General features: G+C 66.2%; 1 protein-coding gene across 1 annotated transcript in view; it reads right to left on the reverse strand.

Moving 5' to 3' along the window:
• The window catches only part of UMODL1 (uromodulin like 1), a 51,171-nt gene that overhangs the window by 5,987 nt on the left and 32,701 nt on the right, over window positions 1-12,483 (reverse strand). The window contains 7 exon segments of the mRNA XM_062174778.1: window positions 307-456; window positions 1,574-1,787; window positions 5,155-5,267; window positions 8,267-8,524; window positions 9,369-9,575; window positions 9,711-9,968; window positions 10,769-10,906. Of these exon segments, the coding sequence (XP_062030762.1) occupies window positions 307-456; window positions 1,574-1,787; window positions 5,155-5,267; window positions 8,267-8,524; window positions 9,369-9,575; window positions 9,711-9,968; window positions 10,769-10,906 (1,338 nt within the window).

A 12,483-nucleotide genomic window follows, 5' to 3' on the forward strand; every position in this document is an offset into this window, starting at 1 on the left:
GTGCGCACACATGTATACCGCGTGCATAAACATGCATGTGCAGACACATACAATGCACATGTGTGCACACACGCAGGCACACGTGTGCACGTGCACAGTGCATATATTGCACAGTGCACGTGCACAGATCCACATATGTGCACACACGATGCACACGGATGACACACACATGTGTGCATGTGTACACATAATGGGCACACACTCGCGTGCACACATGTGCCCAGGAGGCCTGCCCAGGACTCGGCAGGACGCTGACCTCCCTGGGACTAGGAGCCGAGAACACAGGACAGCGAGGTGGGAAAGGGCCCAGGGCGTCACCTGCACAGGGTCTTCCAGGATACTCTATGGGGATGCCGAGGGCCCCTCCCTCGCAGCCGCAGGCGAAGGAGCCGAGGGTGTTGGTGCAGGCCGCTCCCGGCACACAGTCGTCCTCCCCGCTCGCACACTCATCGTAATCTGTGACACCCAGAGAACAGGACAGCGCTGTAGTCCGGCAGACACGAGCAGACGCGGGGGCTCCCACTGTGGCCGTCAAGACACACGTGTGTCTGTAGGGTGGTTCAGGAAGGGGGCGTCTGGGCGCCCGGCTGGCAGCAGGCCCTGGGTTGGGTCGCCCCTTCCTCTCCCAGGCGGACAGGGGACGAGCAGCCCCCACGCCTTCCCTGGTGCAACCGAGGTTCCAGCCCTGGTTCAGGCCCTCCCGCCCCGCCCTTTGTCTTCACCGGGGATGTGGCTGAGGGTGGAGCAGACTCACTGCCCGAACGGGCAGAGCCGGAAGAATGCGGCCCAGAGCGCAAACCCCGTGTATCTCCTCCTGGTCTTTACGACACGGGCTGAGGGGCCGGTGCTGTGGTGCAGTGGGTGAAGCCACTGCCTGCAACCCTGGCAGCCCCTGTGGGCACTGGATCAGGTCCCGACTGCTCCACTCCTGATCCAGCTCTCTGCTATGGCCTGGGAAGGCAGTGGAGGATGGCCCAAGTCCCTGGGCCCCTGCACCACGTGGGAGACCTGGAAGAAGCTCCTAGCTCCTGGATCCTGGCTCCATATTGGCGCAGCTCCGGCCATTACAGCCATCTGGGGAGTGAACCAGCGGATGGAAGATCTCTCTCTCTCTCTGTCTGTGTCTCTCCGTCTCTCTCTCTGCATCTCCTTCTCTCCCTGTGTAACTCTCTTTCAACTAAATAAATAAATCTTTTTTAAAAGCTGTGCGTTTTTCAGACTGTAACCGTGAGCCGATCATCATGACGTGAGACGAGAGTCTGAATTGCCTGCTTCTCCCTGTTTTACCTTCAATTGTTTTCCCAGGACCTCCTGGAGAGTGGGCATGGGGGTGGTCTGTGGGGAGCCACGCACCTGCCCTCCATGCAGAAGAGCAGGTGCGGAGGGCGGGGCCGGGCCGGCTCCCCGGCAGAGGCTTTTGATCCTGAACCCCTTAGAGACAGCAGAGACAAGGAGGGCCCTGTCTGTGCCCCCAGGGAACGGCCGAGAGGAGGCACATAAGGGCCCAGCCGTCGGAGCCAGGGCAGCCGCCGGGCGCCCACCGCCTCCCCGCCCCGGGCCCATCCCCACCTACCCTGTAGGAAGGTGTCGTCTGTGGCTACCTCCAGCGCAGACGCGTTGTGCAAGGCGGCCAGGAACGCCGCAGACACCGCCCCCACCTCCAGGTCCGCGACGATCAGCAAATTAAACTGCACCACGACGCTGCCGTTGCCGACACTGGTCACCTCCAGCCTGAGCCCGCCCGCGTCCAGCTGCTGGCGCAGCGTGGCCGGCAGGGATCCCCGCACCTGTGGAGGCACGGCTGTGAGCAGAGCTGCCCGAGGGCGGCTCCCACACCCCAGAGTCTGCTCCTCGCCAAGGCGGTGGACGCCACGGGCAGCCCAGCCCCTCAAAGCCTCGCTGTGGCCTGTCGCTGTCACACGCCGTGTTATTCCACACCAGCCACGGTGGCGAAAATGCCCAGAAAGACGCGCGATCTTCCGATGAGACGAGAGTCCGGGCAACGCTGAGCTCTGCTGTGAAGTGCGCCTCCCAGGTCTGTCCCCGAGAATGGCTGGGAGGTGCGGAGGGTGGCTCAGGACAGACTCAGGGACGTGCTCCCCACCGCGGCCGCCCAAGTGGAGCAAGTCCATTGTCACCCCAGAGAGGTCCAGGGAGACCCCCAGCTGCCTTTGGTCAGCTCCATCTAATGGCTGCTACAATGCCATTCGAACCCCATCAGCCTTTCTCTCTCTCTCTCTCTCTCTCTCGTGTATGTCATTCTTCATTTCATTTCTTTTTTACGTATTATTTATTTATTTGAAAGGCAGAGGCAGAGAGAGAGAGAGAGAGGAGAGAGAGAGAGAGAGGTCTTCCATCTGCTGGTTCACGCCTCAAATGGCTGAAATGGTCAGAGCTGTGCTAATCTGAAGCCAGGAGCTTCTTCTGGGTCTCCCATGTGTGTGCAGGGCCCAAGGACTTGGGCCATCTTCTACTGCTTTCCCAGGCCACAGCAGAGAGCTGGATGGGAAGTGGAGCAGCTAGGAGTCGAACTGGCGTCTGTATGGGGTGCCGGCACTGCAGGCAGGCCTTACCCACTGCACCACGACACCAGCCCCTGTTCCATTTCCGGGCAGTCTCAAGTCCACAGGAACCTGGTGCCACATTAACCCTCACCTCCCCAGACTTGTCCCAATATCCCAGAGTGGCACCACCATCTGCTCTTCTGAGATCCCAGGCAAACAGAAAACCAGCAACCCCCAAAACTGGCAAAGGAGGGACCGTTTAAAGAGGAAAGACCCATCCAGAAACCTGGGGGAAATGGCGCCACCCCATGGCTGACCGCAGCAGCTGCCACGGACCCTAAGGGAGACAGTGACCCACACCTTCACTCATGCCCCGACACCGCCGTGAATGCACACACTGGGCCAGGACATGGGAATCCCAGGGGAGGCTAAGGCCGGTCCCCAGATGCTAGGGCCGCCGCGGGACAGCTCCGGGTGACAGCGTGCCCTCAACCCGGGAGCAGAGGGAGCATCGCTGCACTACCACACCCCGCCCCAGGTGGCGCTGCCAAACTCTCCCTATGCTGTACCTTAAGATGAGGAGAAAAAAGACCAAACCACCTCCCAGACCCGGAAAAGCTAAAACGTGAGATTCCCACTACGAGGCCAGATCACTGGGTATGACAAGTGCGTGGGTCTACATCCCAGAAAGCAGCAGGCCTCCATCACAAAGAGCGCCTGTTGCTGTATCGTAGCGCCGGTCCAGCCAACGGCACCGCGGGGCCAGGGGCACAGGAAAAGCAGGGAGCGGGGATCCTGGCCGCCCGGCCCAGGGGGGGAGCAGAGCCATCCCAAGCGTCCCCACGTGAACCACGGCCAACGGCGGGGTCTCCCGCGGAATGCGGCGGGGTCACGCGGCCGTGACACCCATGCCTGCTGAGTGTGGACCAGCCTCGGAACCACGCTGCGCGGGAGACGCCAGCAGGCTCCACACAGAGCCCAGGGCGGGAGTCCACAGGGCCGGAGGAGACCAAAGCGGGGGCCGGGAGGGGCAGCGGGCGGCTTCTGTCCGCTGCACGGCCTCCATGGGGGGGGGGGGGGGAGGGCAGGAGATTCCGGAAGGAGACGGTGCTGACGGTCACACGATGTCGCAAAAGTCTCAACCTCTGACCGTGCACTTCACGGTGTGCACTCGACAGGAAGTGAGGTCCATCTCGGTCTTTAAGCAGGGGAGGGGCTTTCTCCGCCCTGGTTGGGCACATCTAGAACTCCACCCGCCGTCCGTCCGTACCCCCGCCCGTACCCCCGCCCTCTGCCCGTACCCCCGCCCTCTGCCCGTACCCCCACCCGTACCCCCACCCTCTGCCCGTACCCCTGCCCGTACCCCCGCCCTCTGCTCGTACCCCCGCCCGTACCCCCACCCTCTGCCCCGTACCCCTGCCCGTACCCCCGCCCTCCGCCCCGTACCCCTGCCCGTACCCCCACCCTCTGCTCGTACCCCCGCCCGTACCCCCACCCTCTGCTCGTACCCCCGCCCGTACCCCCGCCCGTACCCCCGCCGTCCGCCCATACCCCTGCCCATACCCCCACCCTCTGCCCGTACCCCCGCCTGTACCCCCACCCTCTGCTCGTACCCCCGCCCGTACCCCCACCCTCTGCTCGTACCCCCGCCCGTACCCCCGCCCGTACCCCCGCCGTCCGCCCATACCCCTGCCCATACCCCCGCCCTCTGCCCGTACCCCCGCCTGTACCCCCACCCTCTGCTCGTACCCCCGCCCGTACCCCCGCCCGTACCCCCGCCGTCCGCCCATACCCCTGCCCATACCCCCACCCTCTGCCCGTACCCCCGCCTGTACCCCCACCCTCTGCTCGTACCCCCGCCCGTACCCCCACCCTCTGCTCGTACCCCCGCCCGTACCCCCGCCCGTACCCCCGCCGTCCGCCCATACCCCTGCCCATACCCCCGCCCTCTGCCCGTACCCCCGCCTGTACCCCCACCCTCTGCTCGTACCCCCGCCCGTACCCCCGCCCGTACCCCCGCCGTCTGCCCATACCCCTGCCCATACCCCCACCCTCTGCCCGTACCCCCGCCCGTACCCCCGCCCTCCGCCCCGTACCCCCGCCCATACTCCCGCCCTCCGCCCGTACCCCCGCCCGTACCCCCACCCTCTGCCTGTACCCCCACCCTCTGCCCGTACCCCCGCCCATACCCCCACCCTCTGCCCGTACCGCCGCCCTCAGCCCCGTACCCCCGCCCGTACCCCCACCCGCACCCCCACCATCCACCCGTACCCCCGCCCATACCCCCGCCCTCCGCCTGTACCCCTGCCCGTACCCCCGCCCTCCGCCCCGTACCCCTGCCCGCACCCCCGTACTCCCGCCCGTACCCCTGCCCGTACCCTCGCCGTCCGCCCGTACCCCCGCCCGTACCCCCACCCTCTGCCCGTACCCCCGCCCGTACCCCCACCCTCTGCCCGTACCCCTGCCCGTACCCCCGCCCTCCACCCGCCGTCCGCCCGTACCCCCGCCCTCTGCCCGTACCCCTGCCTGTACCCCCGCCCTCTGCCTGTACCCCCACCCTCTGCCCATACCCCGCCCATACCCCCACCCTCTGCCTGTACCCCTGCCCATACCCCCGCCCTCCGCCCCATACTCCCGAGAGGACCCTCACCGCGGAGAAGAACAGCCGCAGGAAATCCCGGTGCTCCTGGCTGCTGGCGTTGCGCAGGCGCTCTGAGTAGCTGATGCTGGTGATCCTCGCCTGGCCGCGGAGTTTCTGGGCCGCTGCAGGGTCAGCATGAGCACGTTGGCAAGGGTGGGGCATTGGGCTGCCCCCCCAGCTCCATCTCCCATGGGGCCCGGGGAGAACAAGAAACCAAGGCCGACCTGAGTCCCCAGCGCCCCAGACATAGCCCACCAGACCCCAGGGGACCCCCGACAAGCCGGTACAGAGGGGGAGCCTTCCAGGGCTGCAGAACCAGCTCAGCTCCCCGGGCTCCCCCCGCCATACAGCCTCCCCCCTCGCGGCTGCCGTGTGTGCACAGGGTATCCGGCCAACTTCCCAGCAGGCTGGGACAACTCTGAGTGGGTGGGGCAGTACCACTGCCTAACAACACCAGAGCCCAGGTGTGAACTGGCTGTCCCAGGCTAACCAGGGCCCAGGTGTGAACCGGCTGTCCCAGGCTAACCAGGGCCCAGGTGTGAACCAGCTGTCCTGAGCTAACCAGGCCCCAGGTGTGAACCGGCTGTCCTGGGCTAACCAGGCCCCAGGTGTGAACCGGCTGTCCTGAGCTAACCAGGCCCCAGGTGTGAACCGGCTGTCCGGGCTAACCAGGGCCCAGGTGTGAACCGGCTGTCCGGGCTAACCAGGCTCCAGGTGTGAACCGGCTGTCCCAGGCTAACCAGGCCCCAGGTGTGAACCGGCTGTCCTGAGCTAACCAGGCCCCAGGTGTGAACCGGCTGTCCTGGGCTAACCAGGCCCCAGGTGTGAACCGGCTGTCCTGAGCTAACCAGGCCCCAGGTGTGAACCAGCTGTCCTGAGCTAACCAGGCCCCAGGTGTGAACTGGCTGTCCCAGGCTAACCAGGGCCCAGGTGTGAACCAGCTGTCCTGGGCTAACCAGGGCCCAGGTGTGAACCAGCTGTCCCGGGCTAACCAGGGCCCAGGTGTGAACCAGCTGTCCTGGGCTAACCAGGGCCCAGGTGTGAACCAGCTGTCCCGGGCTAACCAGGGCCCAGGTGTGAACCAGCTATCCCGGGCTAACCAGGGCCCAGGTGTGAACCAGCTGTCCTGAGCTAACCAGGCCCCAGGTGTGAACCAGCTGTCCCGGGCTAACCAGGGCCCAGGTGTGAACCAGCTGTCCCGGGCTAACCAGGCCCCAGGTGTGAACCAGCTGTCCCGGGCTAACCAGGGCCCAGGTGTGAACCGGCTGTCCCGGGCTAACCAGGGCCCAGGTGTGAACCGGCTGTCCCGGGCTAACCAGGGCCCAGGTGTGAACCAGCTGTCCCGGGCTAACCAGGACACCGGCCACCCTACTGCTGGCTGAGCTCCTGTCAAGAGCTCTCCTTCCTGCCTCCCCGCTGTTCAGGCTCCCCCCTGCCCCCGCTCTGGCTGTGGCCTCCTCCCTCTGAACTATTTTCCCACACATGAGCTTTCTAGGGGCTCATGGGACATGAATCTGGTCCTGGAATCTCTGGCATTGCGCCTGGCTTCTGCACACAGCCGTGTCCTCGGCCAGGACACGATGCTTCCCTCTCCCTACATCCACGCAGCACCTGCCATGTGCTAGGAGTGAGAAAGACCCGGGGGGCTCAGATTCTGCCCCCCACCCCCAGCGGCCAAGAACTTCTAGCTCAGCTGGAGACAAACCACCCAGCCACCTGCTTCTCTTCCCTGGATGAACCTCACACCCACGTCCTGCTGTCCCTGCACCCGAATCGGCCCAATCACAGCAGCTGGCACCAGCAACCTGGCCTAAAAGCCAGCAGGGCCAGGGCGGGCGAGAGCAGCCGCACCCCCGTCCAGGTGTGGGGTCACGCGCTCGCCACCGCCCATCACCCCTGCAGAGCAGGCGAGGCCTCCAGATGCCCGGCTCTGCTTTCTGAGCCCGCAGTGGACTGGCCGGCCACCAGCTGCCTCCCACCCTGCAGCTCGCCGTGAACTTGCGCCACCAGCACCACACAGGGCTTCCTCTCCGATTTCCCAGCCAGGGCCCCTTTGCTCCTTAGAGGACGTCCACAAGAACTCGAAGCTGTCCTCACTGCACCCCAGGAGGCCATCTTCAGCTGCCCCCGAGGAGGGCGCACCCCAAGCTGGGGACCACCGCTCCCAAGGCCTGGGAAGTCAGCTGAGTGGTGGGGTCTCGCCTGCAGGTCGGGCACCCCCTTTGCAGGTGGCTCATTAAGAAAGCGCCCAGGTACCACGGGGTGGGGGGGCAGGGGCAGGGATGCATGCTGCTTGGGGTGCCTGTGTCCTGCCTCAGGGGGCCTGGGTTCAAGTCCCAGCTCCACTCCCAATCCCGGCTGTGTGCTAATGTGTGCCCTGGAGGGTCGCAGGCGAGGGCTCCCTCCTGCACCCGTGCAGGAAACCAGGCCCGAATGCGGGTCTCCTGGCCTTGGCCAGGTTCAGCCCTGGCTGTTGCAGGCATTTAGGGAATGAACCAGCAGGTGGGAGATCTCTCTCTCTCTCTCTCTCCCCCTCTTTACGTTTCAAATTAAAAAAAATAAATAGATAGATGTTGTGAAAGTGAAAATGGCCAGGCAGCCGATGCTAATGAGAAGAGAGGACTTGCATCGGGATCTACGTAATCATGGCCAAGGAGCAGCTCCTGCCCATCCGGGTCCACCCGTGACAGGCATCGCTCGATTCCGACACCAGCCCAGGCTCCGGCGGTCACTCACAGGGCTCCAGCTGCCTGTCCAGCTGCTTACCGCTGGCCTCCTGCAGGCCAAGTCCACTGAGAGTGGCAGGGCCGGGGGGACATAGCTAAAGATCACCACCACAGGGTGGGGCACCAGCGTTCCGGTGCAGACACGGGTGGGTGGCCCGGGCTCCCCCTGCAACGCCGCTTCCCCGCCTGCAGCCGGCCCAGCTCCTCCTGAGAGAGCCTCCAGCCGGCCTGCGTGCACCCAGTGAAGGGAGCCGCACGCGCCGCCCACAGAGAAGAAACCAGAACCCCAGCGGCCCCCAGATAAGCGCAGCTCTCTGACTCGGCCCGTGGGAGGTCTTCCCCACCCTCTCACCCGCCAGCCAAGAGCAGAGGGTGGGGCCCCCGGAGGGCGTTACCTGTCCGCACTTTCAGCTGTGCCCTGCCGCCTTCCTTCCCGCAGGCTTTGGCCACGAGCTCCACCAGGTGCACGAGGCCCGGCTGCAGCCCCGACAGCGCCACGCTGGTGCCCTGCGTCTCCAGGCTCACAGCGAGGCTCGGCGTGGAGCTCAGGGTGAGCTGGAAGGTGGGGCACAGGGCGAGACTCGCCACCCAGGCCAGGTGGAAGCCGGAGCCGCTCACGTTGGAGACTGTGACCCGTTCAATGGGGACAGGACCTGGGACTGGACCACAAACACCAGGGTTACGGTGGAGAAGAAGCTTCGTCCGTGTCCAGTGACGCCGGCCCTGGTGCACCTGCCGCACACCTCAGTGGAGCCCCACACCCCCTGAGCCGGGACACTCCAGGGGTTTTGGGAGATGGTTCCTAGGGTGGCTCAAAGACACCCTGAGGTCCCTGGACCCCCAGAAATGAGGCCTCTTGGGCAGGTCCTGGGCCCTTCCTCATCAGGGCTGCCCAGCCCCTCACCCTGGGTGACAGCGCGGGCCGGGGAGCCGCCCTCCCAGGGATGTCCGAAGCCAGGACAACGCCGGCCCCGGGGGTGTGGGAGGTCAGAGGTCAGCTGACCTCCGCTGCACAGCAGAGAAGATGGGAGCTCGCACAGCCAGGGCCGGCAGCTCCGCGAGCTCGGGGCAGAGCCGCCAGCGTGGCCCCTGCAGGACCACAGGGGCCCGTTTCCTACACTGGACTCTCCCGAAGGGGCTGCACCCTCTGCACACAACGCGGATCTGCTGGGGGGGTGGCACGGGCTGGGCACAGCAGTGCTAGGGACCCAGCACCACTGGGGGTGCAGCACAGCTGGGGTGCCCAGCAGTGAGGCCACTGCTGCTGAGAGCCACACATGAGCTCCCAGGGTCCGCCTGGCTCCTGCCCCAGCCGTTGCAAACAAGGAGCTTGTGAAGTGGGGAGGAGGGGGCCCAGACGGGGCGGGGCAGTGCCCTCTCCCTACCCAGCACTGCCGCTGGGTGTCCCCCGCTCTGCACCTGAGAGCAGAGAGGCCCTGCGCCTGCGCTCACTCGGACGGCGGGGCTCCTGGCAGGGTCCCAGAGCTTCGTACTCACTGCAGCCCGGGGGCCTCAGAGACGCCGGGGTGGGGGTCCGTGGCGGGTCTGGGGAGCGGAGCAGCCCAGGGTCCTCGTTCGGCAGCCACGTGGGGTTCAGAGGAGCTTCCCACGTGGGGAGGTTGCTGTGCCACATGACGTGGCCAGTGGGGTCCTCGGTGGGGGTGGCCCCAGACGGTGGCTCCATGGTGAGGGCTCCCAGGAACTCTCTGGGGGAGTCCAGCAGACCACTTGTGGCCCCCGGGAGGGAGATGTGGGCTGCAGTGGGAGCCCCAGAGGAGGAGGCGGCGCTGGCCACCTGGGTGATGTTCCACTGGCCCAGCCCCGGGCTGGGGGCTGCACTGGGCTCCACCTCCAGCACACCGGGCCCCGTGCTGTTCCAGCGTTCCTTGTCCTGCCCAGTCACACTGCTGCCCTCTGTCCTGGGCCCAAGCCCTGAGGGCTGGGCCGGGCCTGCTGCCACAGTGCCCCACAGGTGCCCGGGGCTGGGAGACAAGACGGGCATCTCTGGGTCGAGGGCTGCTGTTCCTGTGCCCAGAGCTGGGGCTGTGACCACAGCCGCTGCAGACAGCACAGTTCCCGGAGGGCTCACCAGGTCACCTGCAAGACACAGACAGGCTGTCCAGGGCCCGTGGACGCAGCCCACGTTTGCTCAATGATGAAGGGGTAAGCTGAGACCCCGAGGCCGGGGAGCCCCCTGGGGCAGGGCTGCCAGTCGGGGCTGGGCTCCCACAGGTGGGCCTGGGCTCCCACAGGTGGGCAGTTCAGCCGTCAGGGCCTGGGGGAAGTGGGACGATGTCTCCCCAGTTTGGGCTCCATGCGGGGCTTCTCCTGGTTGCTCTCGGGGGCTTGCTGGGGGCTAAAGCAGCTGAGGGACAGGAGGCAGGAGGCCAGGCCGCTCGGTGCCTGGGCGAGAGTCAGTCTCCTGGGTTGGTTCTCCAGTGCCCCTTTTCCCCTAGCAGGGCCTAACCACCTCCTCTGTCCCTGCCAGCACCCGGGCAGACATGGCCAATCAACTGCAGACTTGGCTAGTCAATCAGTCAGGCATCCTCCTGCTTCTCAGCTCGGCAGCCCGGGCAGCCCCCACCGAGGCAGACACGGCCGGCCAGCCCGGGGCCTTGTCCTGGGCCCACCCAGAACTCCACCTCTGGGGCTTGATGTCATTAAGGTACCTAGTCTTCGTGGGCCCCTGAATTCCTTGAGAAAAAAGTCTGTTAAAAGATTCTATTTTACAACTGCACGAGGATAAGGAGAGCAGAGTGCAGGCTGGGCTCACTGCTGCCCCGTGCTTACCACGGCGTGCCCACGGCTCTCACCCGCTTCTAAAGAAGCTAAAACCAGACCATTCCTGTGGGAAGGGGGCCGTGCCCACCCCCAGGTCCCCGGGGCAGGGCACGCACCCTGGCAGGCCCGGCCGGCCCGGGAGGGGTTGGCGTCCCTGGCCGTGCGGCACTGGCAGGTGTAGGAGCCCTCGAGGTTGAGGCAGCGGGCGGCCGGCGAGCAGTCATGCTCGGAGCTGTCGGCACACTCGTCCCAGTCTGCAGGGAGAGACGAGAGACACGGACCAGGCAGAGAACAGCAGCGGCCGAGCAGCCAATGGCTGGGCGCAGACCACCCACCCTCCGGGGCAGAGGCAGAGGCAGGGCGTCAGCCCCACCCCCGCGGGGTCCCCTCCCAGATTAGGGCGCGGGAGTCTCTGTGGCGGCCACAGGTGAGACTGTGCCCTCTCATTCCCTGTCCCCAAACCCGAACCGCCAAGACCCCTCTCCCTTCCCCAACGTGCCCTCTTCCCCGGATGCAACCCAGAAACAGGAAACTGGGCCGGGGGCGGGGGAAGCGCGTGAGCTCCAGGGGGCCCAGTGGCACCTGAGCACCTGGTCCCACGCCCCCGACACCCGGCTTGCCACCAGCAGCCCTGGCCGCCAGCCCCCTGCCGTAACGCTGCCCCCCTGACCCCCAGGCCTGCTGGCGCTGCCATCGCTCCGTCCCCACGAGCCCAAGCTGCCCCACCGCTTCCCAGGAATGGGCAGGGCCTGTCCTTGGGCCAAACTCCAGGACAGAAAATTCATCAGGATCAGCACTCCCCTCTCCTCCTGCACCTCCTCTCTGCTCCCGCCCACTGTGACCCCCAGCCCATCCTCCATGTGCTCCAAGGTCCCCATGGTCCCCAGGACTCTGACACAGCCCGGACAGTGTGCACGATTAAACCTCAGGGAACGCGGGTCTCGCTGGGGCTGGGGCTGGGAGGAATTGGAGATGGGGGCGGGGTTCTCGCAGCCTGACCCGTGTCCGTCCTCCTGCCCAGGCCTGGTCCTGCGGCTCACCCCCGTCCAGCCCTCAGGGAAGTCTGGGCCAAGGCCATGCAGCTGGAGTTTGCTGACCGGGGGGACGCTGAACCAGGCTCCTGGGCCGGGGGCGGGCAGGAGAGTCTTCTGCACAGGACCCTGAGGAGCTACAGGTAGGGGAGCCCAGGAACGGCTGCCCCCACCCAGTAGGCAGAGGAGGGCCACTGAGGCGGGTGGGAGCCGGATACGGGTCAAGCTCAGTTTTGTGCAAAAAAGCTCAGAGGCCCTGCTGTGCGGTGTCTTGGCCCTGCGTCACGGCGGCTGCTGAGGGGAGCGGTGACCACCGGGCGTGTGCCTGCAGGGAGCTGCTGAGGCCGGGCACGGTTCTGCCAGGGCATTCCAGCTGCCCAGGGAGACGCAAGGCTGGGTCTGGGCCCGGGCCAGCTGGGCAGGAGGCCGTGGAGGACGGCAGAGGCTCCGGTGGGGACATCTGCTCACATCACCGGGCACCTGGCGTCTAATTCTGGTGCACGGTGACTCACCTGGCATCAGGCTCGGCAGAGGAAAGCGCACGGTCTCATTCCATCTCACGTTAGCCGGGACCAGCTGGCTCCCCGGCTGGCGGGAGGAGGCAGGAATGCATGCAGCCGGCACTGCCTGGGCACCGTGCGTGCCACTGGGCTGGACAGGGCTGAGGGTTGGGCAGGAGGGTCCCACTCGGGGAAGCCCTGGCCTCTAGGATGGCCGGCCTAAGTCCCCACACAGTCACAGGCTCCCTCAGCCTCAACTGCCAGGCAGGGGTCCAAGCACAGGACTGCCCCGTGCCAGCC

The sequence above is a fragment of the Lepus europaeus genome, chromosome 2, assembly GCF_033115175.1.
Source record: "Lepus europaeus isolate LE1 chromosome 2, mLepTim1.pri, whole genome shotgun sequence".
In the NCBI taxonomy this organism is placed as follows: Eukaryota; Metazoa; Chordata; class Mammalia; order Lagomorpha; family Leporidae; genus Lepus; species Lepus europaeus.